The sequence below is a fragment of the Platalea leucorodia genome (genome assembly GCF_965183815.1).
Source record: "Platalea leucorodia genome assembly, chromosome: 1".
Classification (NCBI taxonomy): Eukaryota; Metazoa; Chordata; class Aves; order Pelecaniformes; family Threskiornithidae; genus Platalea; species Platalea leucorodia.
In genome coordinates this window covers 56,456,298-56,482,975 of record NC_138823.1, presented here as the reverse complement: position 1 = coordinate 56,482,975, position 26,678 = coordinate 56,456,298, and the positions used below count along the sequence as shown (strand labels likewise).

The 26,678-nt window shown below is 42.0% G+C and overlaps 1 protein-coding gene across 2 annotated transcripts in view; it reads right to left on the bottom strand.

The window, feature by feature from the left end:
- Positions 1-26,678, bottom strand: part of MTCL1 (microtubule crosslinking factor 1) — a 110,811-nt gene that overhangs the window by 27,188 nt on the left and 56,945 nt on the right. Inside the window, exons 4-9 of one of the 2 annotated variants that reach the window (XM_082325154.1) lie at positions 26,165-26,224; positions 18,853-20,178; positions 17,749-17,904; positions 9,626-9,718; positions 6,545-6,775; positions 4,723-4,911 (exon numbers count right to left, since the gene is read on the bottom strand). In XM_082325154.1, the coding sequence (XP_082181280.1) occupies positions 4,723-4,911; positions 6,545-6,775; positions 9,626-9,718; positions 17,749-17,904; positions 18,853-20,178; positions 26,165-26,224 (2,055 nt within the window). Of the gene's footprint in view, positions 1-4,722; positions 4,912-6,544; positions 6,776-9,625; positions 9,749-17,748; positions 17,905-18,852; positions 20,179-26,164; positions 26,225-26,678 lie in introns of both variants that reach the window. The other variant, XM_082325155.1, reaches the window with a different exon arrangement.

Genomic DNA, 26,678 nt, shown 5'->3' with positions numbered 1-26,678 from the left:
CAAATAACACTAAAGCAAGCTACATCCCTCATTCCTGTGCATACGTTTGATAGCTTTAGAGTCCTGTAAAATTAGGTTTGCAAAGAAAGGAGTGATGGACTAGTACAGAGAGGAGCCAAAAGAGCCTCATTGCAGGTTTTTAGCCTACTGGGATGAGGGCATGTCTTATTTCTAGAGGCATTACATCAATGTCGCTGTTATGAGACAAGTACCCCAGGTGCCCCCTGGGCTTGCTGGGATTTTAATTAACTTGCCAATATAAATCCAATTTTGGTCACATACTTCTAATTCCTGCAGAGAAGTCTCTTTTGTGTGACTTTGTATTTACAGTCTGAAGTTGGAGAGGTCTGTGAGATTATTTTTTCTGTTTCGCCAAACTGGAGTGTTTTTGGAGAACAAAGTACTTTTGAGACAATGTGCTCTGAAATACAACATTTACATCTAGACATGCTTTAGATTTCTGTTGGTAAAACTGCCAAACAGCTTCTGCATAAGAGTAAGTCCCATAGAAACATAACAAGGATTGTTATGGTCTTGCCCTTCCTCCCAGGGATGTTGTACAGGCAGACGAAACATGGCATGGCTGTGATTCCCTGGACAGTCTCCCGTGCAAGGAGATGGCTCTTTAGTACCTTACCCATTACCAAAATTTCGTGCCTGGAGGAATCTGACTGATTGACAACTGATCTAAGGCAAGAGAATTATAGAAGCAGTTTAAAGTCTTCTTGTATCCACAGCTCAGGATTTATAGGTAAAGGAAACAACAGCTGACAGTAAGTAAAAACTTAATATAGTAATCCTCAATTAAATTCCAGGACTTTGGAGTCTTTACTAAGTTGAGTCAACCCCAGAGATGGGAGCATCCAGCTCTAGAAAAGTTTGGGACCAGAGCAGTTGTTTGAAGCTTGGTTCTGCTTTTAATCACAATTCTTTTTTCTCTGAGAATTTCACTTAAGAATTTAGCCACAGTCTGGTATTACAAGCAGTTTAGTAGAGCGGTCAATTAAAAACACAAGGTCAGCAGCCTAAACAGAGAATGAGAACTGTGCATTTTCTCTGTTTAATCACAGATCTAGGCAAAAGTGCAGCTGGATCTTGGTACAAATCATTTTAGTATATTTAGGTCTTAATTACTACTCCTTTGGGCTTTTCTCTTGACTAAGCTTTGAAAACAAATGTTGTATGAGCAAAAAAAAAAGATCTAATTGGGGATTTTCTTGACACACACCCCCAGCACCACCACCAGCGTATTGGTTTTTAATGCTTTTTCCATTGGACCACAGGTATGTAAACTCTTTTCTTCTTACTCTCCTGATCTTACACCACCCGAAAGGGATCTCAGCCATTCTACTCAACTGAACCAAAGCTCTTCCTTTTTCCACAGGCTGTTCTCCCTGATCTCTTACCACACACATAGAAATGCTGACTTACAGCAAGTCCTCTGCTACTGTGCCACCAGCCCAACTTGCCTGCTTGTCTCCTGCCCGTGACCAGACTTTCTGCTTGGTTCTTGAACCTTGCCAGTTCCTTGCCCGACCCTTTCTGCAGTGTGCCCCAGCTACCAGCCAAGGGACAACGCCATGGACAGAAAGATGAATTTTTTTCAGACTTTTCAGACTCTCCATCTACTCTGCCTCTCATCAACTAACCTTTTTTCTCCCCTTGCCCCTCTGCTGTGCCTTCATCCTACTCCACACACTGGCCACATAAAAATCCCAGACAAGCGAGACGTGTACTTTCCACCAAGTCGAGTATCTCAAATCATAACAATATAAAATTAAAGGCTGCTTGTTGAAATTAAGGTCTCAGGGTTTATCATTTGTCTCAAAACAATTCCACTTTCCAGGCAGGGTGAGAAAGTCAGCAGCAAGAGCGCAGGCTGAAGATACAAGCCATTAAATATTAACATTAAATGTTAAAAATAAATATGGGTTACTTCAAGTTACTGTAAGTACTTTCTTTTTTCTGACCTAGTTATCTCAGCCACTCCTAGACTATTGCAAAATTCCCTTCCTAATGTGAAACAAGTGCTGATGCATTTCATCTTGGAGCTTGCCAGGCAGAACCAGTAACTTAGGGCTCCCCTGGGCAGCTGCAAACCTCGGAGACTTCCAGCTTCACCGCTCACCCAGAATTCCCCATATAAACAGTGCTTTTTCCAGCTGCAGGCTTAAGGAACCTGGAGAAGACCCCCAAACCCTGGGTGTTTTTCAGCGCAGCCTGACTAGTCAGTGGTATACTGGGAGGTGAGCACTGCTGAGACTCAGCCCTTCAGAAGGATGTGCTCTGGGTCTACTGATTCTCTCAGAGCTTTTAGAGCTGAGACAACGCAGGCGAAGTGTTTTGTTGCTCTATTTTTACTTAGTTAATGTGTTTTGGGATCATACATGAATTAAGTGGAGGTGATGTTTATGAGACCAGGGGTCTGTGAGGTTGGTGAGCACAGTAAAGGTCCTGCACTCAGGAGGTTCGCAGGGCCAAGCCATCCACCATCATGAGTTGGACAATTCAGGCCCAACTGACACGAAGGTGTGTGAGGGCAGAGCAAGGCTCTGGCAGAGCCTCAAGGGTGCAGGAGGTGTGCAGGCAGCTACTCCTCTGTCACAGTCCTCCAAAAGACACTTCTAATGCCCCAAATCTACGACAGCATCAGAATTAACCTACACTTGGGCTTCCTATTTCTGTGCCAGAGAAAAATCATAATCCTTTCTTGCCACTGACAAATACAAGCCCCATAGCACTGAAAACCCCTTTTACATGCGTGTCAATAAACACAGTGCTTGTTACAAGATTCACTAGTGTGAGCAGGCAAAACAAGTCATAGTGCTTAAAATGAGAACTATTTAGCAAACTCACTCATTCTTGCAGTGTTGAAATAACACTTTTTTCCTGGTTGGAAGGCAAGAAACCTATTTTACCTTCACAAGTCCATTTGGATATCATGCACTATTCACTATCAAGAGGGGTACTGAGATGGGGTCTGTTCCTATGGATCATTTCTTTAAGCAAAATTACCTGGAACCGCTGCATTAGAACATCATGCAATGTATATAAAAATGAATTGTAAGCAATCCTACTTCCCATTTCTGCCACCTTAATTGAGATTAATGCCTAAGCAATGGTTATATCAAAGAGGACATAATTTATTTGAGTGTTCTTGGTCATTTTAAGAGATCTATATGGAAAGTTAGTACATGACAGAGTTTGTAGTGAATATTTATTTTACTCATTCTAGATTAAATCAGTCTACAGATGGAATGCAGTTAAATGACGTGCTCAGGAGCATCTCTTCCATGGCCGCCTTCAGCCTCTACCAGAGAAGAGCTTGCTGAGAGGATGACAGTGATGGGTCTGGGGGTGACTGGCAAGGTAGCACATTTCCAAATGCCAAACTGATCAAATAAATACTACCTTGGTAGCACACTTCACAGAAAATAATAACTAGAGAATGGAGTTGTCAGCTAGCACTATGAAAGAGGAAAGCAAAAGAGTATATAAACTTAAAGCAGAATATGAAGTAGCATAGAGATCACAGACCTCTACTATTTTTATCCAAACAGAAATTCTAACTGAAGTTACATCTTGTACTAGAGAGGTAGGTTGCAAGACAGCCTGTGCATCTCCCAGCACCAGCCTAACCTTATTATAGGATAGAGACTTATCGTTGCCCGCTGCGTATCTATTAGAACATATAGATAATAAGCAAACAGGTTGTACACAGTTGTGAGAGTCTGGGGAATTCAAGGCGAAGAACTGAAATGCAAAGACACACACAACCCCCAGATCCTGCAGCGAGTCCAGCAAAGTAACGCGGTCATAGAGAGCACATACTTGTCTGAGAGCTCGTGCTGTGGTGCGGGCTCCCCAGTCAAGGGCCCGGTTAGAGATGGGGCATAAGGCATAAATCTTCAAGACCTTTTTCACTGAATTTGTGTTTTACACAGAATTCTTGCTCCATTCTACTTACGATTGCAAATAATTCCATGTAACAGGATGCTCTCATCTGAACGTTTCCCATGTTAAAAATGTAAGAAGATGCTCCTGAAGGACTGTTGGAAGCCTTAAGTCTGTCCCCTTTGAATGTTTGCTATTATTATTGTTAGGACTGCTGGTATATTAAATGCACAAAGGAAAAAGCTAGGATATATGGCAGTGCTCTGACACACAGGCAGGGCACAGGAGATGTCAGGGAAAAGTCAGCATGATTTGCTTTTAGGCATTTAAAAACAAACCCACTGACAGGAAGGAATTGTTGCATTGTTTTCCCATCATCTCTAAGGGAAACATTAAATACATGTGCTAGTTTCTTAAATTATTTAAAGGAAATAAAATCACCTCTTGCTAAAAGCTTGACAGTAGAATACAATAGATGTGCTCAGGCAAGAGGAGCATGTAAATTCTGCAAACCATCACATACTGATAGATATTTCTGGGCAAACAGCCACAAGAGGAAATAGGATTTTTCACTGATAGCATCTGCCAACAGGAGAACAGTAATCACGTGGCTCCTGATTAAATATAAATATAATGGATGAAATCCACTGTAATTGCTGTGTAGCTATAAGTATTTTCACAAGTATGATTCTAGGTGATTTAACACAGCAGCAGAAGAAAATGAACTCCCTTGGAAAATCCACAGTTTCCACTTCCAAGGCATGATATACAAATAGTATAGGCATGATATACAAATAGTATAAGCATGCTATACAAATAGTATAGTACCTGCTTCTGCTGCTGCAGTAATTCTGCAGTCTGCAGCTGTGGTCCACGATCAGTGCTTTCTGTGGTGGGACACTGGGAGAAATCTGTCAGTGCAAACACAACATCCTCTTCCTCCTCTTCTCGCTCTGCGTCCTCCGCCTTCTGCTCAGACTGAATGCCAAAGTCTGGGAGGGCCTCAGGGTGCTCGATCTAAAATGCAGGAGATAGATAGGACACATCAAGACTCTTTTGCCATTTACCACGGGTGACAGAAAGCTATCAAAAGGCTAAGGCAAGCATCTATCTTCCCCTGCATCTCTGTGGTGGGATATATTGACTTCTGTTCTGTAGGCTACAGGAAATGGTCTTTGGGTGATATATGATATGTTGCATACGTGTATACAACACTATGCAGGCCTGCAATATAGGAGATCTATGCAGCTGAGAAGATGGGTGTAATGGAGCACGATGGATATAATCCATCCTGCATTAATGAAAAGCTGTACAAGACACTGGTGTCTTGTCTGATGAAGATATGGAGATCAGGAAGTATCCAAATCTAGCACTTTATTACCTGTTAGCAAAACATATGACTCCAGTAATGACTGGAGGTGGATTGATTATAAATTAACCAGTCAAAAAATCCAAACAGTGAAAAAATGAAAGCTATTTTGATATTAGAAGATGAGCTAGTTTACATAGAAGCAAATTAGTACTGTTGAAGTAAAGTAGAAGCAAATTATTTCTAAATAGCTACTCATCTCTTGTTTCTGACTCATATTACCACTGCAGATGAAGGTAAAGATGTTCATCCACCCTTTTATCTAAGAATACAAAACACTGGAGTATTCAACTTAAGCATACTCCTACCAGACCTGAAAGGTTACTTGTACTGCCAAATGCAGCAAACTGGAAAACACCGGGCACATAAGTATCAGAAATACTGAGAAAAATTACTTAGTTGCCTTAGCAAATGGTTTCAGAATTGCATGAACCTGCAAAATAAATCTATTATTCTCAAGAATTTTGTATAAAATGTCAGAATGGGCAAACACTTTTTTTTAAACTTATTTTTTCTTTAGGTAAGATTTCCAAAGCAAATGATAACTCTGGATGTGCAACTCAACACAATTTAGCAGCACCTTTCTTCACAGTGCATGTTGGCTGGCAATCACATCCCTGCTGAGATGTGTCAGCTTGGGGATTCCAGGTTGTTATGTACTTCTGAAATTCCTGATCTTAATTTAGTCGCTACTTGGAAAATCACCATGATGACTCCTGGCGTACTGCTGCTGACGGTGATAGACGTGTGTATGGAGACGAGGAACAAACAAGAATGATTCACTGTAAGTTCCCACAAGAAGCTGTATAAGTCTCCTGCCAACATGAAAACAGAGCTTCCCTCCATCTGTATTGCTGAAGGTTTTGTAAGGAACACACTGTGCACATGATGAGAAAAATGACAGCACTCAACCCATCTAAACAGACTTGACTCCATCAGCTCACTAACATTTTTTTTCTTTCCAAAAATTATTCAGGAGTCATCTCTTTGAGACCTAATTAAATTTTCATTTACTATGACAGAGTTTTTCAGGACCAGATGTTTGTACTAGTTAAGGGTTTAGATTTAAAGATGGGGGATCTGTAACATATCATGCAGAATATACTTTAGCACAAGCCAACTTAAGAAAAGGCTTCATGTTTAATTTGAATCCCCTTTAAATCTATGCGTAATTATAAAGTTGCTGATGCCACATTATATTTAAAGTCTACGCTTAAAGAAGGGACATCCCAGTACCCCACCACTTGCAACTTCACTGGCTTAATAAGGTGGGAGCGTTACCTCTAACATGTCCTCCCCTTCCTCCTCCATCCGCTTGCCTTGCCGCCAATGTTTCAGCAGCCACTTCAGTTTGACATACAGGAGAAAGGTGTCCTGCTTGAAATGCCTGAGTTCTTGCTGCAGCAGACTTTTCTCCTGGCTCCAGGTCTTCTCTTCCAGTTTGTTCTGCAAAGTCAAGCTCTGCACTTCCAAGTCTTTCCTCCGCAGGGTCTGCATATGCTCCTCCTCCAGCTTTAATGGAACGACAGACACCATGTCAATGGGGTGGTGTCCTGGGACAGTTTCCAGGACTCGTGCTTTGTGGAGTGAGACAACCTGAAATCTCTAATTTTCATCAGTAGTGAGGAGCTATTGAGTTTGGCTCAGTAAGTTCCTCAGCAGTTATGACTGTTGAGGAAATTAGAGGACAGCAGTCAATAAGCTTTGCTTAGATAACCATATCCAAGTAACCTGCTGTGGAAGTGGACATTTACTTTAAAGACGCACAAGACCTCTGCTGCTGCTTAAACATTTTATACCACTCATATTTTCCTTGCTCTCTTGATTGTATCCCTACAGTATGTTCCCAGCACAGCCACCACCCCACACTGCTGCACATACCACACCCGCTAAACACATTTGCAGCCATTCCTGCCTGGTGGTACCACAGCTGCCCTTCAGACAACCTGGAATATTATCCTTCCCTCTTCCCTCCCCAGCCACAGGCTCATCCTTTCCTCTGTGGCTACGTCTCCCTCTGCTTCTGGAAGGCAAGGCTTCTGAAGGAACCACAGCCACTATCTCAGATGCAACTACTGGTCCCTCACCTCTCACAGTTCATACTTGGAGGCATCTGTACAACTCACAGTAAACAGTTTCTCGTTCTGATATGACTAGATCAGGGACACATGCAGGAACTGAAGACACAGGAATAGGCTGCAACTCAGCATTCAACATGTCTCAGTTCCAGTACTAGAAGCACCAAGAAAAGCTCATTCTTTGGAGCACATGTATAATTACATCTGTTTCAACACAAGGCCACCTGAAACATTATTCTTTAAACGTGACTTCTCCCTCAATACGTCAAAATCAAACCACAGCATGACCTGCGCCCAATAGCACTTGTACAAGTTAGTTGTACAACATCTCATTTTCTGCATGGATGAGAGAGTGTTTCCACTTCAACCAAGCTGTGGTTCACATTGATCAAGAAAAGGCAGATGGAAAATGAGTACAGAGCTACTGGTTACAGATGCCAGTTTCTACTATTTTCCATTCTGTGGAACAACGGCCTCTCCCTTTGCTGACCAGCTCCATAGATGAAATCTCTGAAAGCCACAGTACACCAATGACCACAACAATTTAAACCAGAAGAACATACCCTGCAACAAACAACATTCACACAGGAATGAAGAATACTTCAGAGATTCTTCTTCAGGAGCATGGACCCCCTAGCAATTAATACTGCTAAGAAATATATGCTTAATTTTTATGGCAACATTCAGATGCTTCTGATACAGGCTACTGGTCCATACTAGATGGTCTACTATGGACTTCCCTGCCCTTTAAATGATGTATTTTGGCATAATGCAAATTTTCAGCATCTATGCTACTATGCTTAAAAAGTTCCTGATTAAATTAAAATGATTTACTGTAGTTGCTAGCTTTAATGGGTTTAAAATGCAGCTTAAAAGTAGTCTGGAACAAAATTAGCTGTAATGGCCCAAAAAACATACATGCAACTCCTAATAACACTCATGGAGATTGTACACTGCTAGCACACATCAATTTGTTGTCATTAAACATTGCTAAAAATTAAGTAGTGAAAAAGGGGCTTATTTTAAATTTAATTTTTACAGGAAGAAACAAATAGACTTTGTGTTGATGCAGGTTCTTCCACCAAATGAAGTTATGGTTAAATACAGCAAAGATCTGAGTCATTTCCACCAGAAATCCTGGAAGATGATAAAAAAGGAACAATATCAACAGGATGGGCATAGTCTGGAAAAAATGAAGAATCCAAACGATGCTTTTATTCTTCTATTTCTACTGGCTGTCAACATGAATAGCTAGCTTTGATTTTGCTGCATTTTTCATTGTTTTTACAATCTGTTATGATCTAAGTCCCCATGGTCACAAATTCTTGCAGAAGACCCTGGTGGAGGTAGCTTCATAGAGTATTATGCTTTTTCAATGGATAGCTATTGCAAAAGAAAAGAACTTTAAGAGGCAGGCATAGCTTCCAAAAAGCTTTCATGGCCAAGGCAACTAGGAAGGAAATCAATTTACTGGTTGCCTTCAAAAGCCTCCATGAGAAAGCTCCTATGGAGATCAACTGGAAATTAAAGCTACTTACGAAAAAAACGGAGATACCACTTGGGCATAATGAGATTAGCTGGAACAAGGAAAAATGCTTTACACTATGCAACAATTATGCTGAATTTAGTCTATGAAGTAAATTTAAAAAGAAAACTTCAGTTAAGAGCCAAACAGCCTGCAAATATTAGCAACAGATTTTTTTCGCTCTAGGAGCTAGAGATCGCAAAACGATTGACTAATCTGTTCCAGCCTTCAAAAGAGCAGGGGGAGTCCATGTAACAAAATATGATTTATTCACCAGTTATGAATAAGAGGGTTGGAAACATGGGGTACTCAGAAATATAAAAAAGTCCTGATTTGTGTCTCAGTTATGAGCACGTAACAACTCCTCTGACTTCAGACTGTTGGTTTTTCTTTGGGATAGGAGGGGTCAGAATAAGGCATAGAGCCAAACTGTGCTCCCAGAGATCAAACGCACCCTTCCCCAGCTCACAGAGAGCTGAAGGGGCTGAAATAATTCCCCATGCAGTATTTCACGTCTCTACCTTGACTTCCCCTGCACAGGGGACGACACAACTTCTCTCCACCAAGCAGAGAAGCCAGATTCAAAGTGGCAAAACAGGCTTGAGTTTACATTTCCCCAACTTCCAGACTCTTCATTTACTCAGATGAGCTCAAACAGGCACAGCCATCAGGACACAAGTTCCCATGGTCCTGACAAACAAGGTCCACGCCACACGTCATGGTCACGCGTCTCTCCCAGCAGGCAGGTTTTGTATTTACCTGGATGATCCTTTCTGTAAACTTTTCTTGCTCCTCTCGGTGAAGTCTCGTCTCCTGCTCAAGCTGAGCCTGAAGCTCCTGTATCGATACATTCTGTACAGGTAAAACATGGGAATCCCTGAGCTGATCAGCAGGACAAAGGGATAGGTTTAGCAGAAAACGTGTCTCCGTGGTGTATAAAAAAGGAAAAAAGAAAAGAACTGCAGGACAGACATCTGCACAACTCACGGTTATCAATAGTTAAAGCCAAAGCACAGTGTGCAAATAAATAGCAATGCCCTAAATATGTGTGGGAATTTCCTGTGTGGCTCCATCTGAAAACTAAAGCTGGGATGCTGATGTTACATGTTGGATATTCCCTTCAGGCCTCTGCTCTGGGTTTGCACTCGAGTAGCTGAGACAGTGCACCATCAATGATGTTTGCCAGATGAGCTCCTGTTTACAGCGTTACATACTTGGTGGTGTATTTCTTTATGATAATCAAAGCTATGAAATTTTAATATCTCTGCAGAAGATGCATCTAATGCACATATATTGAACCTAATTATTTATTATTTGCAACACTTCTGATTAGGCAGTTAATGGGATAGCATTTTTTAAACCACCTAAGCATATAAGGTCCCTTTCTTCAGATACAGGACAGCTCTCTGCACAAGTCGACTTCTTTCTGTGATTTCTACTCAAAATAATTACTTCACTAATGTCACAGTGATAAGCTGTGTGAGCCTGAGATCTGACCAAAATGCTTAACTATCTCCCTTTTCAAGTCCAACACTATTTTAATCTTAATAATTTCAATTTCGTGTTCTCATTAAGTTGGGCATCCCATCCACTTTACTTCTGAAAGCTACTTAATTCAAAAATAAAGACCCAAGAAGGCAGTGTCAGACCTCATTATTTATACTATGTTAATTAATCTTGTGGCACTTCTTATATTCCTGATCAGAACTTTCTATACCCTTCATTTTGTGCCTCTCACATTGGAGCTAAAATTGATTTGTCTGTACAAAGGTGATGCTCGGCCAGACACCATCCTCTTCATATGTATGGCCACAGAAAACACTACGGCACCAAACTCCTACTTCCCAGAGTAAAGATGCACTTAAAGAAGGGATCGCTTCAGGCTTCAAAGCGTAATCCCAAATTCTCTGCTGGCTGACGTCCAGCGTGCTCCAACCTCAGCAGCTGCAAGGACGTAACGCAGGTCGTGGGACCGCTCTTGCACGCTGCGTTGCCATTTCCCCTCCAGCATCAGCCCCGGCACCCATCTCCTCTCCCCGAGCACTCCTCCCGCTTCCCGAGAGCGAAACCAGCTGCTGTTGCTGTTCGGCTGCGGCAGCCTTTGCTGGGACACTTTTGGTTATTCAAAAAGTATTTGTCACTGGAACAGATGCTCCTCTCCTCCTCTAGGGAAAAAGAAGATAAGGCAGATGGAAGTATCCCACAGACCACCTGCAGGACCATACTCTGCTGAAAAATAAAAGTCACCCTACATATACTTTCTGGGCCCCATCCATTCCGTCTTTACTTGATTCACTTATTGACTTGTGCACATCTGTTTTGTACCTGAGGAAAAGACATTTCCAGCCTTCTTAAAGGTACACATAAAGTGACCAAGAGAACATTATCTGCCTTACCGATGTCATCTTATGCCTTAACGTGTCTGTAGACATCTTGTGTTGCACAAGGCCAAAATTCAGTTTCACAAATAATTTGGAAAAAACTGCTTGCAATGGGATTTGCCAGTTTTACACAATCATTTGTAAATCATCGGTTTAGTTTTCTCATCCAATAAAGGAAAAATTACTTTCATCAGGAATTTCTGCATTCTTTTATCTGATCAGGCTTCTTTAGGAATATGGCAAACAAGAACCAATGTACCTAGTTAATTCAAGTGTAATTTAAAAAAAAATGTGTGCTTCTTCTTTTTATGAATTCAAAATCAGCCAAAATCATGCAAAGTTGATCTGGTGAAAACAGACACAACATGGCAACACTCTTCTGTTTGCAATAATCACTGATCTTAATATGCCTCTCCTTACAGTCATACGATTACACATTTAGATAGAAATATCGTTGGTCTTGGGATTCATGAAACTGGAAGCTGAATCAGAGCAGCAAAAGTTACCAAGAAGGTAAGGTTTGAATTTTTCACTATTCACTTCACACTTACGTTTTCCAATGAACAATGATTTGCTAAAAGATCATTTGTTCTACTTCTGACTACTATTAATTGGAATCACATAGTTATGTATATACTGACAACACCTTATGTCTGCAAAATTAGGGCAAGAAAATGATTAACTAACCCATGCAATTTTTCAACAAACATGTAGCCCATGCAAAGCCAAGTTTCAGGAAACTTGGGCTCTGGGATTATGTGATAACTGTTGGAATTACTAAGAAGAGATTAAATACATCATAAAGGCAGATAGACTGTTACATGCACACTGGGCAGTGCAAATCTTTTTACAATTGCTTTGCCTCTTTAAGGATGATAGATTTTTATAAGCAGCAAAGTAAATGTGTTGAAAAGCAGTTAATGCATGAATGCAGAGCTGCACACCTTTTCCCTTCCGGTGCAACCTGGGGACCCTTCATAGTCTATAATTTCATACAATGTCATTTCTACCAGAAGCATTGGGATTAGTACTGCTCAAATCAAGGGAGATAAGGCTGTTTAAGCGCCTAATAGATTGCTGCTAGACATCTGGATCGTGAACAAAGAAGGTGTAGAAATGTATCGTGATATTTGTACACGCAGTCCAGGTACCTGGCATTGCGTTGATGGATGTCTATATGTTTATATATGGATATCAGGTCCCATCATAATTAGCAGGGTGTAGTCTGTGGCACAACTGTGGTTTTGTTTTGTTTTGGAAAACAACACTGCTACAAAATGGACACAAAGGTTGATAATCTGTTAACTTCCATTCTTTGTCTCCTTTGTTCTCATTGATGAATGAGCTACACGAGGAACGGCAACGTACCGACACCACAGAAACAGACACAATCTCACTACAAGACATACAAACACACTATACTGGGAACTACAAGCTAGTGCTACTCCATCACAGCGCCACAGAAGCAGCTGCACTTCATCCACAGCTCGACATCAACTGACAATTTCCCATGAATCCCAATTATTCCATTTCCAGATCCACTTCCACTCCCATCCTCTCAGACAGGCAGTGCCAAACCCTTCTGCCGACTCCTTTTCTCTCACCTGTTATCACTCCAGAACAAGCTAATCCATGCTGATGTCTTTACCTCAAGAGGACGTTCAGAGAAAAGTCATCCACGCTTTGGGGGCTTCACCACCACACCCTCATTGCACTGACCCCTTTCTGCTCCTCTCAGCAGGCTTCTCCGCTTGCACAATCCCACAGTTCTGCCGTGACTTGTTCTTACAGTATTGCCATGCACCATGAGGTACAGCTGGGTTTTACTTGTCTGTTTTCTCCATTTTACCATAGCCAATTGGAATCTCAATTTGTCTGCAAACTTAATCTGTTTATATGCAACAACTGTGAACATCAAATTTCATGGAATCTTTCTTTTTAGCCTTTTTTTTTTTGCCAGAAGGGATGGAGCAAAATAAGGCCTTAGGAGGCAGGGTAGAAAGATGCTCTCCAGCATTTTTGTGCAATTCTAGGAAGCCAAAAGATGAACGTTTTATGCTGTTCACCTAACACTATAACGCTTTGATATTTGGCCCTTACTTTTGATCATGCAGTCTAAAAACTGCTACTTTTTCACACGTGACAGTTGACCATTGCATGCGTACAATCAACCAGACCAGACAGGAACTTCCAGTGCCTTTTTGTATTACTTTTTACATGCAATACACATCTAACTGAATTCTCAGAGGCTGCTTCTGAAGATGTACTCTTCTCCTCGCCCCTTAAAAATAAATGACATATATTCCATTTGCTAGTGTACAATAGGCAGCAGTTGTGTGGTTATACGTCTGTGCTTATATGGAGAGTCTCTGATTTTGGGAAAACACAGAACACACTGCTCCAAGTCTTTAAAAATCCATCTCATTGTACGGATAGTACACAAAGTCTCACTGAGTTCAGCTAGGACTGGGATACCCAGATTTACATCATAAAGGATCTTTTAAGCCATTATATTGTCAGCCTTTATGGAATCTTGCATAGCAAGAAAGAATACAATTAATCAAAGTAAATTATTCTTGCTGCCCCTAATCTTGGTGGGAAGCAATACTGTCAGCACCAGTTTGTTTGTCTGCTTCCCACAACTTTGCATTGGAGGAATAGCGGACACTGAGAGATATACAACTTTCTATGTGGTCCTCATTTGTTGTTTTGGTTTTGTTTTGGTTTGGTTTGTGTTTTTTTTTGTTTTTTGTTTTTTGTTTTTTCTCAGAAGAAAGAAAAGTCACAATGTATAAAACACTCACTGTTTCTGTGAAAACAAAATCTTAAATCAGGGCAAGAGAAAAGGATGTGTAAATTTTTAGCATATGGCTGGGAGCTGCTGCAAAAGCCATCCAGCTGAAAAGCTCTCACATGGAATTATGAAAATTGCACAGAAGGAGCACAGACACTCCAAAACCAGCTAAAAATAGAACATTCAAAATATAGACCGAAATTCTCCTTGTATGTCCAAAATGGATCCATACAGAAATTTTGATTCAAAGCAGGTGGTAAAGTGACTTACCTAATTTGCACATCACTGTATCTGGTTGGTCCACACTTAACCCAGGTATTAGAGTAATAGACATGTTTTATATTTCTTACGGGCATGATAAGTAAGGAAAATGGATGAACAGATTAAGAACGGCCTAGAAGAAATTATTCTTCAGTGTGAGCTCTTCCTACTTTATTACTAGAGCTTGTGGAAGACTTGCTTTTAAGACATGCTCTCACATTATCTAGCCTATCTGTTTTTATTTTAATTCTCTGGTTACAACTTGTTCCTTTTAAGTGAATTCACTTCAGTGGTTCTTTTTCCATAACCTGGGAGTGTCAGAGATTTCGTGGCATTTTTTCTACACAGAAACAAATGTTTAAGTCTTTAAAAGCTATGTATGAAAATAGTCCAAATCTGAAATGCAAAGATGACTGCTTTTGCCTTTGGTGATATATACTTACTCAGGTAAGGGCAGAACTGACACCCTCTGAAGGAACAATCACAGCTAGGAGATACAGCTCCATTTTAGAGCATCAGGTATCAAATACTGCAACAAACTACATTTGGTCATTTCAAAGAGTGAAATTTTTCTTCTCTAGAATGTCTTCTTGTTTCTGAACAAACAGGAGGAGACTGCTTAAGGAAGCTGCCTTTTGTTTATGGATATTCCATTGGTAAAAAGGGTAAAATTCACCAGTTGAAAAATTATTTACCATTTTTCCCACTGGTTCCCATTTGTTGCCATAGTAATCCTTTGATTCGTGCCGGGCATTTGCTCCATGAAGCATTTCGTTACCTTTTTTAGTTCCTCTGTGGCTTTTAGTCATGGCAATTCTCACTTGTTCACTTGCTTTTTCTTTGGATGGTAAAGAATGATTTCCCCCTCCCACCATAACCTGGCTCTGCTAAAATCATGAATAATGGATCAAACATCCACCCCAATGGGCTCCAACCTCCTGCAACAGCAGCTGAATGGCTTGTTTCAGCAAGAAAACAAAGCCCTGCTCTTAAGGCAATTTCAAGATATAATTTCTCTTGGACTGTGACTCTAACCCACTTCTTTAACATGCAAATACATTCTAATAATACTGTTGCACTAACAACGGCAGTGCAAAGCCCAAACAAAGGCAGATGTTTACAGTTAGGCTATGGGGTAGTTTCAAGCACAAGTCAGTCTGCATTTATTGTATTTAATCAAACAATTAGGCTCCCACGATGCTTATTTTTAAAAATAGGAGAAACGGCTAAATGGAAGGTGCTCAGCATTGCTTAAGAAAATTTTCATTTAAAATTCAGCTTGGAAAAAATGAATTTAGAAAAATGGGTTTGCTTGCTTAAAAGGAAAACATTTGCCTCACTGAAATGAAATGTGTTCTTCTCATGCTGAAAGTCCATACACAGTAAGATCATCAATCAATGTTATCCACTGGCCAGTCCATATATTTTCACTTTATATGTTAAAACAGATAACGGCTTACATGTAGCCATCTCGGCTGTGGGCATTGAAAAGTTTGAGTCTCCATCTGAAATTTCTGTGGTAATAAAAAAAAAAACTTTGGTATTTGAATAATATTTTTTCCTGCTCATTCATCTCACACACACACAAAAAAAAGGTAGCTTTTGCTAGTGCAGTGTATGAGACTAAAAAAGACTAAAAATGATACCATACAAAATTATCTGAAGGAATCTTCTGCTTCACTTGGGTTTGACTATTACAGATTATAAGATTTCAATTGGCTGTCCACCCACTGAAAAGTTTCAGTGTAAAGCAGTGTAATATTCTTTGTTGCTTAATTAAACCTGACTGAAACAAACACCTTAGTCTTCAACATTTTCTCAGGTTGGGCCATTTGAGCCCCAGCCTTGCTCACCTTTTGAGCATATCAGGTCCTCAGCTGGATATTCTCTACCTTTGATTATAATTACAGGTTGTTCCTTGTCAGGCTATGGTGTGAAAACTATCCATCCTCTGTTTAAACACAGTTTGTTGTACACAGTTTACACATCATCCCATCCTGGGAGAGGAAAAAAAGATGTGCCAAAATTACCCAAATCCCTAATCTTAATAGAGGGCTCACATATACAGGAGTTGATATAATAATGAGGCTGATCTAAGGTAAGAGGGAATTAACAAAGATGACAGAATTTAAACTGAAATATTGTAAACATTTGCTGTGGTGGTTTTCTGACTTAATCTACCATAACTATTGACCAATGCAATTGCAAAAGAATCCATGCTGTACAGCAAGGTTTCTCTACCTCATTGTCCCATTTCACAGCTGAAGAAGAAAGACTTTACCTTTCAGTGAGAGACTTATGGTGTCCTGGGTTTATCAGATATCCTACCTGAGGTTTGTTATCACTGGTAAAAGTGAAAAGTTGGAAGAGAAGCTGCTGAACAAATTAATTATTCTAATACTACCAAAACTCTGCACTGTCAGGATAGTTTAAAACAAACAAAACAAAACCAGCAAAGAATTACCTGTGTTAAGATGAAGGGTCACTCTCCCTTTGGTATTCAGTACAGCTTGGCTACCGGCTGCCCTGAAGCTTTTTCTTCCTACCCCGGCTTTCTAGCGCTTGTTATCACTTACTCACAAAACCAGCTGTCCCAGCCAGCATTCTCCTTTCCCCAGAATCATTTAGGGGTTTCAGATATACTAAAGCCTCTGCACGTGTCTTTAGAATTAAAAACATATTAAAACTCGTCCCTCACTAGAAGCTACTCTAACCACCAAAGTTTCAAGGTAGATTTGGCTTCCCAGTGGCCAGCAGAAAAGTTTTTCAATGCTCCAGCTTGCCTTTGCAGAGACAGATTAGAAATTTTTTTCCTCAGGACCAGTTGTAGTGTCTGGACAATCTATGTTCATGAGAAAGCAGGTAAGGAGATGTTTACTGAGGCTGATATGGCCTCTGCATGGATGAAGATTTAAATAAAAACTGATCAATGTTTTTGACGAATGGAAGAGTACTCAACAACCCAAACAATGGAGAATTCTGTTTTAAAGAAGTTTTTTTGGAAGCTGCAGGGTGCTGTGTTCCCTGTTGAGAATCACCATGCACACCAGCATCAAACCCTCTCCTGCGCAGACTACTGCCAGGCAAAATGCAAAGCAGTCTCTATCTGTAGACTTTCCAGATTTAAAATATCCACCATGGTGAAACCAGGAAGCATGATCTCATGTCAGGGATTACAACCTCTTCCGGAGATCCTTCATTACTATACTCAATTGTAGTGGGTCCTGAGCCATATTTTCCCATTTAGCAAAGCTACTGGGAATAGAGTCCAAAGTCAGGACCAATTTGCTTCTCTGAAACTGCAAGGGGGAAAAGCGGGCAACCACAAATTTCACAAAAGGGATGCTGTGTTTGGTCCAATTTACTCTCCCAACCCCTGGCTTCTGTTACTCATCTCCTGGCTAAGGCAGCAGGAGGCAGTGAGTAAGACGGGCTGCTTTGCTGACCTCTAGACTGAAACAGCCCTTGTCTCCTGGCCTGTAGAGTTTAATGTCTCCATCAGCTCTGCGGTGTGGGTCGGTGGTGGCTCGCTGGTGGTGAATCTCTCGCTCCTCTCCACGATCTTGTTTGAGCTGCCACTCCATCTGATCCCTCAGTTTGGACTGTTAGGTGCATGGGCGGTTTATAACAAAAAAACAAAAGGACAGGAGGGAATAAAGAAAACAAAAATGGGTAAGGTAGACGACTGAAAAACTACAAGACAAAGAAAAGCGTGAACAGAAAAAACAACTTAAATACAGTGGCATAAGAAAGTGAAGAGAATAAAACCAAAATGAGGATGAGCAAAATGATGGGCTGAAACATCTGAAAAGCAAAAAAGAGAAAGAGAGGAAAAAAGAATGCAAACACTGGTTATGAGGCGCATGCAATGAGGATGCATGAGTCAAACCAACAGCAAGCATACAAGTCATGAAGGATACGGGACACAAGGCTCTTCCTTCCTTACTTGTGCTGTGCAGAAAAGCCATATCCAGTGTGGCAGTTGTGGCAGTTTAGACATGCGCCCATGGGCAACGCTTTAGGCAAGGCAGTCCTTCGCTGGCTACAGAGCTTCTCACTCGCTGCTCGGTTAGGGGAGTGAGCTGTAAGCAGGCTTTTCAAAACACATCACTTAGAAAACTGCGTTTGGTTGGGTTCTTTTGGCAAGGCTTTTGAGAACACGCCTGACCCTTTTACAAGAGAGCATAATAAAGACCTCCTCACATTTCTTAGCAAGGCTGCTAATTTACATTCATCAGAATTTTATTTTTTTTAATTAATCTCCTCTTTCACAGGGCAACACTGCTGTTACAGACAAAAAGAAGACAGATCTCTATAGCACCAGTGGATTAGCCTTTTTGCCACGAGGAACCGCCTCTGAATCAAAGGAGTTGTGCAAACAAACAAAAGAAAAAAACCTAAGAAGTGTTTGTTTAACATTACACACTTTAATACATCGTGGGTCTGAAATCATAACAAAGCAGCTGTGAGGAAAATTAGCTCTAGGGTAGCGATGCCAGCAAGAAAGAGAAACAATAAACAGAAAGAAGGCAAACAAGGGGCCGACCTACCTGGAAGTCGGTGATTAACTCCTTCCCCAGGTTACCAATGGGAGAGTCTCGAGACATGGACGTCATTGTGGATAGAAAACTGGAAGACTCTGTGAGATGGGGAAGAGGGGAGAGGTCCTCCATCTGCTCCTTAAGGCCCTCCCCAATGTGATCAACCTTCTCCAGGAAGGTCTGCAACTCCTTCCGGAAAGCTTTCATCCTGGAGTTGATGGTGTCCAGAAGCTCCGGTTCGTGCCTATCTTCTCCCCTTTCCTCACCACTTTTGAAATCCTGCTCGGTGGATGGGCTGCTGGTTACGTGCACCTTTGCGTCATAAATCAAGCTGTCCGTATCGGTGATAAGGCGGTCCACGGTCCTTTCAAGCCGCTCAGCCTCACGTTTGATGTTAATTAAAGACTCAGTGTCCTCTTTCACTCTCATGAGCTCGGTGGAGCACAGGTCGCTGACTTCCGATGGCTTCCCGCTCCCAAAACCTGATGTCTTCTCATAAACTTCTTCAGAGTCGCTCTCACCCCCAATGGGCCCCTCTCTCTTTGGCTGGGGTGGGCGACCCTCTTCGCTGTCACTCTCCTTCTTCCCAGCATCGCTGTCCGCGTCACTGTCCCTGGGGCTGGATGTGCGCAGGCCCAGGTGAGAGGCAAGATCGTAACGCTGGACATTGGACATCAGGACCCTGTTCTCATACTGGAGCTTCATCACTTTCCCGCTCAGCTCGTTGATTTGCAACCTGGCTGACTTCAGCTCCTCTTGCAAAGTGCCACCACACTTGGATGCGGCATCATCCAACCAGCCCGGCTCCTGGCCTGGCTCAAACTTGAATTTGTTCAGCTCGTTTGTTAGCTGCTTGTTGTGATCCTCGATTTCAGAGATCGACCGCCTCAGCAGTTCTGCTTCCTCTTCCACAAACTGCAGGTGCCGGCGCAGCTCCGTGGCCGACTCCACGGAGTCGCCATAGGGCGAGGTAGGAATGCTTGAAATGTGGTCCCTGCTGAGACACTCTTTTTCGTACTGGCACCTCATATCCTCCATCTCAGCTTTAATCCCCCTATTCTCCACCTCCAGTTCCACTATTTTTCTACCCAGTATGTTGGCTTCCTCCTCCACCAGTTTCAGACGAAGCTTCAGCTCAGCCTCCCTGGTGCTGGGCGGGCCTCCTGCCTCCCCGGTAGGCAGGGGACTGTCCACGTCTCCATAGATGGACTTGTACTTCTGGAGCTCCTGCTCCAGTTCATCCTTCTCCCTCCCCAGTTTGGCCATCTTCTTACGCATCAGCGCTGCCTCCTCTTTGGCAAACTGGAGCTGGCACTTCAAATCAGCACTGTCCTCCTGCCAAGAATAATCACCCCCCCAAAGATTATATTAGAAGCACAATAAGTTGCTCACCTTCCAAAATCTCCACCTCCCCACCCTCTGAGCTGTATCTGTTAGGTATGCAAACAATACACAGACAGAGCTGCGCAAACCACACAGCTGACACATTTCACGGCTTGGTCCTGGTTAAATTGGCAAAGCAGCTTGACCAGAGTTAAAGAGGGGGAAAAAAAAAATCAGTGTGCTAGTGCAAGTGTTCAGTGATGCAAGAATGCCAGCACAATGCTTAGTTTTTCTCAAATACTGAGCAAATTTTGTGGAAAATAAGAATGACTCAAATGAAAAGGTGCCATGATTTGCTGGCACTTTCTGTTCCATTTATGTTTAATGATACATTTGCTCCCTTTTAGCATCATGAAATAAAGACTACGCAGATGAATTTGCTCATTGTAATCCCAAATCTCAGGCTTCTTCAGCTAGAAAGCACAGAAAAAGTGTGCTAAGATGCGTGGTTGCTTTGCAAAGTGAAGACTGCATTTACTGGATCTCACAATGCTGTGAACCAGCCAGAGTGCCTAATGGCTTTCCAGATAGGAAGCACTACTGTTGTCTCTGCTGCTGGTATTATTAGGATGGTCCAGATTGTGATCCCTGTTTCTGGTATGGACAACTGTTCACAAGGGAGATTGGTGAAAACATGTGAAAAAGGAAAGAAAAATTCATTAAACCATAGTTACATCCAAATCCATCCCATGTGAAAACCTGCATTTTTTTCAGGAAGCACCAGGGTATTAAATGAGAGTTTGATTTTTTTGTGTGTGTTAGGCATTTTAAAGCACCGCATCTCAACTCAAATGAAAACTCCAGTGTGTATTGTGCTGAAATAAGAGACAAGGTTAAGTAAATTCTAAGCCTGTGAACAATTTCTTTGCATGAATCACTTTCATGAATTGTCATGGAGATACAGGCACTTGGCCTTGTAAGAGACACATTTATCAGCATTAGCAGTATAATGGAAGGCAGGCTTTGAAAGATGATCTCTTGAGACAGCAGATTTCATCATTGTTGGTAGGCCATGTGGACATATGTGCAATTATCTATGGAAACTTCATTTCAGTCTCCGGAGCACTGTTATCTTTCACAAGCACCATTTTGTTATAATTCCTAACAATGGCAACCAAATCCAGAAGAAAACATGACTGACTTTAATTGTTCACCCAGATCAGGCTATTAAAAAAATAAAAAGATTTACAAAACTAATTATGGCTCAGCAATCTGAGGAGATGATTTAATTTCTAAAGCACACATCCTTGCATATTGGTAATGGTGTCTTTTGTGCTACCTAGATTAATTTCACCCCATGCTATTTAGATATATACTAATTATGTCTTAATTTCAGCTATTAATACCTAAACAACCACAAAAGTAATTGGTTGTATACTTCTGAACTCAGTCAGCTTTCTTACTGATAGTGCTTGGTGCAGGTTGGAATTTTAAAATACTAAATAGTTAAAAAGTTATCTTAAATGTTAATAACACGATAGAGGCAAACAACAGCCAAAGTTTCTGTTAATATGTGGTTTTCAGTGATAACCAGGAGTCAAAAACAACTGCAGTCAGCTGACTGACTAAAACTCTGGTCGTTGTGTTTCTGGCACCAGCAATGTGAGTTTTCTATGAAGACAATCGAGGTGCATATAATTGATTAGAAGCAGAGCCTCTAGAAGATCGGTCGTCTTTCCTCTCTATCATCTCCTCACATACACACACCTCTTTTTCACACATATATTTGCAAATTGCTTTTCTCTTTATAACTCAGGACTGCAAATTAAGTATCAGATTTAAACCTGGCAAAACTCCACGCAGCCTCCACTGAAGTCACTCTGAATTCTGGTAGCTCTGGCTGGATAAGGCTGTATGATTAAAGCATCATCTTTGGTCAGGGCTGCACAATACATTACCTCTGTTTTTCCTCTCATCGAGAATCAGTTTATCCCTGCAGCTGTAGGCTTTGCTTTTAGGGAAATACAAAGATCACAAGGAAGGTTACATCCAGACCAGTGCTGCACTTCAGAGCTCCTGGGTGGGGTGATTACTCCAGTTTATTTATTTATCTATTAATAGCTTGGAAATAATCGCATCTGACATTTTCCTTATTCTGTCTTTGTAATCCAGCATTTTCCCCCCATGCTTCTTGTCTACCTTTGGCTGCAAAAGCCCAGCCATCAGTGGCACTAGCTGGCGCCTCGCGCCTCCCTGGCTGTGGGCACCTGGACCGATGCGGGTGGGGAAGTGCCAGCCTGCCCGCAGCCCTCTCCCCCGGCTGGGAGCACTAGGGGCCAGCTCCTCCCCGGGGGTCAGAGGGGGCTCCAGCCTGACACCCACTGACATTGCATTTCAAGCAATATAAATAACAGTCACCAAGTCACACTCGGGACAACGCACTCAGCATTTTGATGCTTTTGAAGAAAAGGGAAAGGCTTCACCGTGTTTGGGGTCAGGGCCCCAATGTTTTTGCTCGGCATCACTGCATGACTCAATGCATCTGCAGAGTTAGCGCGTTGTTATAGCAGGGCAAACCCACCATTAACCTCTTATAATGGCATTACTTTATTGCTAGGTTTTGTCTATGAAAAAAAAGGATCACATTGGTAAGTTTTGTTTTTTGCAAGAGCTGAAACAAACACAAGCCTCATACAAAACAACAGAGCTGATGGATGTTAATCTCGCCTACTAAATATGGATCCCATCTGGAAAGGTGAGAAAGCTCTAGATCTTCCCTGCTTCTCTGCCAGGGAATGTGACTACTGAAAATCCCATTCCCCTGACAGCTTTTTTCCAAAGGAAAAGAATGGTCAGGAGAGATTTATCAGCCAGATCTAAGCATGCCAGAAGGGTAGGACTCCAACCTTCATGCATCTGTCCCTCTAGAAACTTTGTGTACAGAAATATCAGCGATTTCTTGATCAGTTGAAACCAAATACAAACAGCAAGAGGGCGAGACACCCACACAGGCAAGTAGAGTTTTGACATATAAGGCAAACTACAGAGAGGCCAAATCACCGAAATTAAGAATAGTTGATTATTAGTTAAATCATGAATGAAAAGGGGGGGGAGAGGGCGGCGGAGGGGAAGGAGAATACAGTCTTTCCACCATTTTGGAGGAACAAGAGGCTTGAATCCCAGGGGCTGAAAGCTGGGCTATGACACAGCCTGACTGTATTTGACATCCAGTATGTGGATGCTTTCCTAAAAGGTGTACGTAGGGCAGACTGTATAGAAAGAAAAGAAGGAACAACAGTGCAAAAATGTTCCGTCAGCCATGGTGCTAGTCATGGACTTTAAGAGATCATTAAGGATAAATGGGAATTAATGATTACTGACAGTGATTATTTGCATGCAATAGCATCACAGCTCTGCATGGCACTTCAGAGGGATGTTAATGGAAAAAAAAGCAGAAAGAAAAAACCCAGATCCCTCCCTACAGAGTCTGCAGTCTAATTTAGGCAAATGTAGAACGTGGAGATAAAGAAACAAAACTTAAAGGAAAGAAATGAACTTAAATTCATTATGCAATGTAAATGATGTGATGAGAATGAAGAGCTGATCAAAAATTCCCAAATACGATATTTCTTTTTGGGCAAGAAGACACAAAGATAGATAGAGACCAACGCCATCTCCTCTACCACCACCACCGGCTCAAGGGAACTGCCAGGCAGAAGATGGGTAAGCGGTTTTGGGGTTGCAAGTCTGACGACAGGGCAGTACGACCAGCACCCAAGCATCTGGCTGAGTGCCAGCACTCCTACCTTGCGCTGGAGAACCACTTTTCTTTGTGTTTTGCCTGGTGCCTGGTATTTTCCAAGAAGCTCCGTTTTGCAATTCTGCTGAATAAAAACTTTTTTTCTTCAATACTGCTGGAGGCGGGTAAGCACTACTATGAATTCTGCTTTTACACGACTTCAAGACAATCAATTTCACAGGTATTATTTACTCGGTGTGCCCTGCGGTGGGTGCAGTGTTCCAGCTAATTTTCATGATGAGCTCCCAGTAAGTAAAAACATTGGTCTTGCCATATGCTATAGATATCTGTAAGCATGAGGATGCACTGAATCTAAGTTTGTGGTTGCTTTTCACAAAACATGTAATGGGTATTTGAACTTATTTTAGGTATTTAGGGCGGCTGTCCCTGAAGAGCAGTGTTTTGAACTTCCTGGGCTCTGTCTGTACTAACCCTTTTGGGCTATGCCACAGGACCCGGCGGCTGTTTGACCAGGTCGGGCACTTGCTGTGGTGCGCTCTGGTCTCAACCAGCGCATACCTCTGAAGGGATGCCTGGGTTTGGAGACAGCTCTGGGTAGCACCGCAGAGTTGGGAGATAGCTAGGACATGCACCTATAGGCCAGGACATGTCAATATATAAGATTGTTTCTCAGTCTTTCCTACCCTAAAGAATTGCTGAAGAAAACTGAATGGCCACCTTGCACAGTGCTGTTGCAATGGTTTTCATTTTCAAGCCCAAATCCTTTCCTTGCATGAATTACAATGTGTGTGTGCAGTGTAAAGGTTTTTTTTTTCCTCCTGGGTGGTTTCTGGGATCACCTCCTCACATTGTGAGTGGAGAAGAGCTGACCCAGGGTTACTCAGATAATTTTGTGAAGTCCTTTTTAAGGCTTTCCAAGGCAAACTAAAGCTGTCATTAATGCCTGGATTTGGGTAGAGGAAGCAAGCACAAGGAATCCATTCCCTCTGCACCTCTCTGTATTTCCAGGAATGAGGAAATAAAGGACAGTGCTGCCCACAAACCCCGGTGGACACAACCCTGCTTTCATGTAGCTTCATCTGTAATCTGCATATGTGCAGGCATATATATATATATTTCATCCATGTATTTTACAGACTTGCAGAAAAACAAACTCTCTGACCTGACGACTTAAATAATTCTCTGTAGCAGGCGCTGCAGGCAGAAAGCCCAGTGCCCCATTTTAAGGTCTGATTAAGCCGTGCTTGTATGGGCTCGGCGGGGACGCTTGGTCTGCTGTGTCCCAGAAAAGCAGGCTGCAGCCCCCAGCCACCACGAGCCCCGAGTCTGCCCACCCTACCCACTCAGCTGCCTGCCCTACCCACTCAGCTGCCTGCCCTACCCACTCAAGTCCAACATGTTGTAATGAATTATTACCGTTATTATTACAAATCAATGGATTTTAAGACTCCATGGACTCAGAGAAGACCTCTAGGGTCTCGGCTGCGTACACTGAGCCTGTCGAGAGGGCAGCAGGGGAGGCGCAACCTTTCTCTAATGAAGGCACGATGTCACTCTTGGCTCCTTTCGCAGTGAGGTGAAACACTATCCCCATCTCTCTGGCTATAAACAGTAACCATACAGGTGCTGGGAAAAGCTTTAAGTCCTAGAGTTAGCACAAAAAGCAGAGGAAACCAGGCAGACTGCTTCCCTGAGAAGGATCGGCCTATGGGATTTCAATAAAACTGGTGTCCAAAGGGAAACTTAGTGGGTAGCTTAGGCTCTGTGTTGTATCTCAGCCCGGGGAAGCACAAGTTCACACGCTGTCCCCCCCGACACCAGAGAGAGATCAAACCCAGGGCTGCGACACAAGAGCTCGCGAAGTGTCGTTGCAGTGTGTCAACCGCATTCCCTGCCAAGTTGCTCATTAGCACAAAATCTTTGGCACGGTGTATAAATTTAGTTAGTCCCTAAGCTGCGATCCAATTACTTTGTGAAGCAAGGTGATTTTCTCTTCTTGTAGAAAACCTGCAGCCTGAATCTATGGATACAAGCACAACGAGCCTGAGAAGCTGCACGGTTTAGAGACCAAACTTGTGTCCTAAATTGCTTCTACATTATCTCCAGGAGGTCTCAGTAGATTAAGGCCTAATTGCACTCTAGTTAATGTGGCTTATGGCCCTGTCAACATCCATAAAAAGAAATGTGGAGTTTTATCATGTGCTTTTGCTCAAATTTGCATGTTCTTGAAAACCATACCTGGGTAAATGCCTTTTTTTCTTTGTGCATTTCTCTGCTGCCTCTTCTCTTCAGGGAACTCTGCAATAGAAGCAATGCTGAGTTATTGATAAGCTAAACACAAAGCCTGCAAGTTTGACAGGGCTCAGCACCATAAAAGTAATTGAGGAGAACGCAAGTATATTCTCCTGAGCAGATAGGGATTTAATTTTTCATATTAATCACTAAAAAACCAAGATGATCAGGGCCTTGTCAGTGAATTTTTCAATGCACAAAATTTCCCACCAAAAAAAAAAGGGAATAAAATTAGTTAAAAGTTCACAGAGGGAAAAAAACCACCCTCTTTTCTTCTTTGGACCACCACAATTTTTGGCAAAACTTTCTTTTTGCATGGGGCAATGATTTATGTTTGATTAATCCACGGCAGAAGTCCAAGAATGTTACTCACAGTGGATGTGAAACACATTGTGGAAATCTCAGAGGAAAGCAACCCCCCAAAAAAAGGGAAGGGCATGCATGTTTAAGTTATATGGTG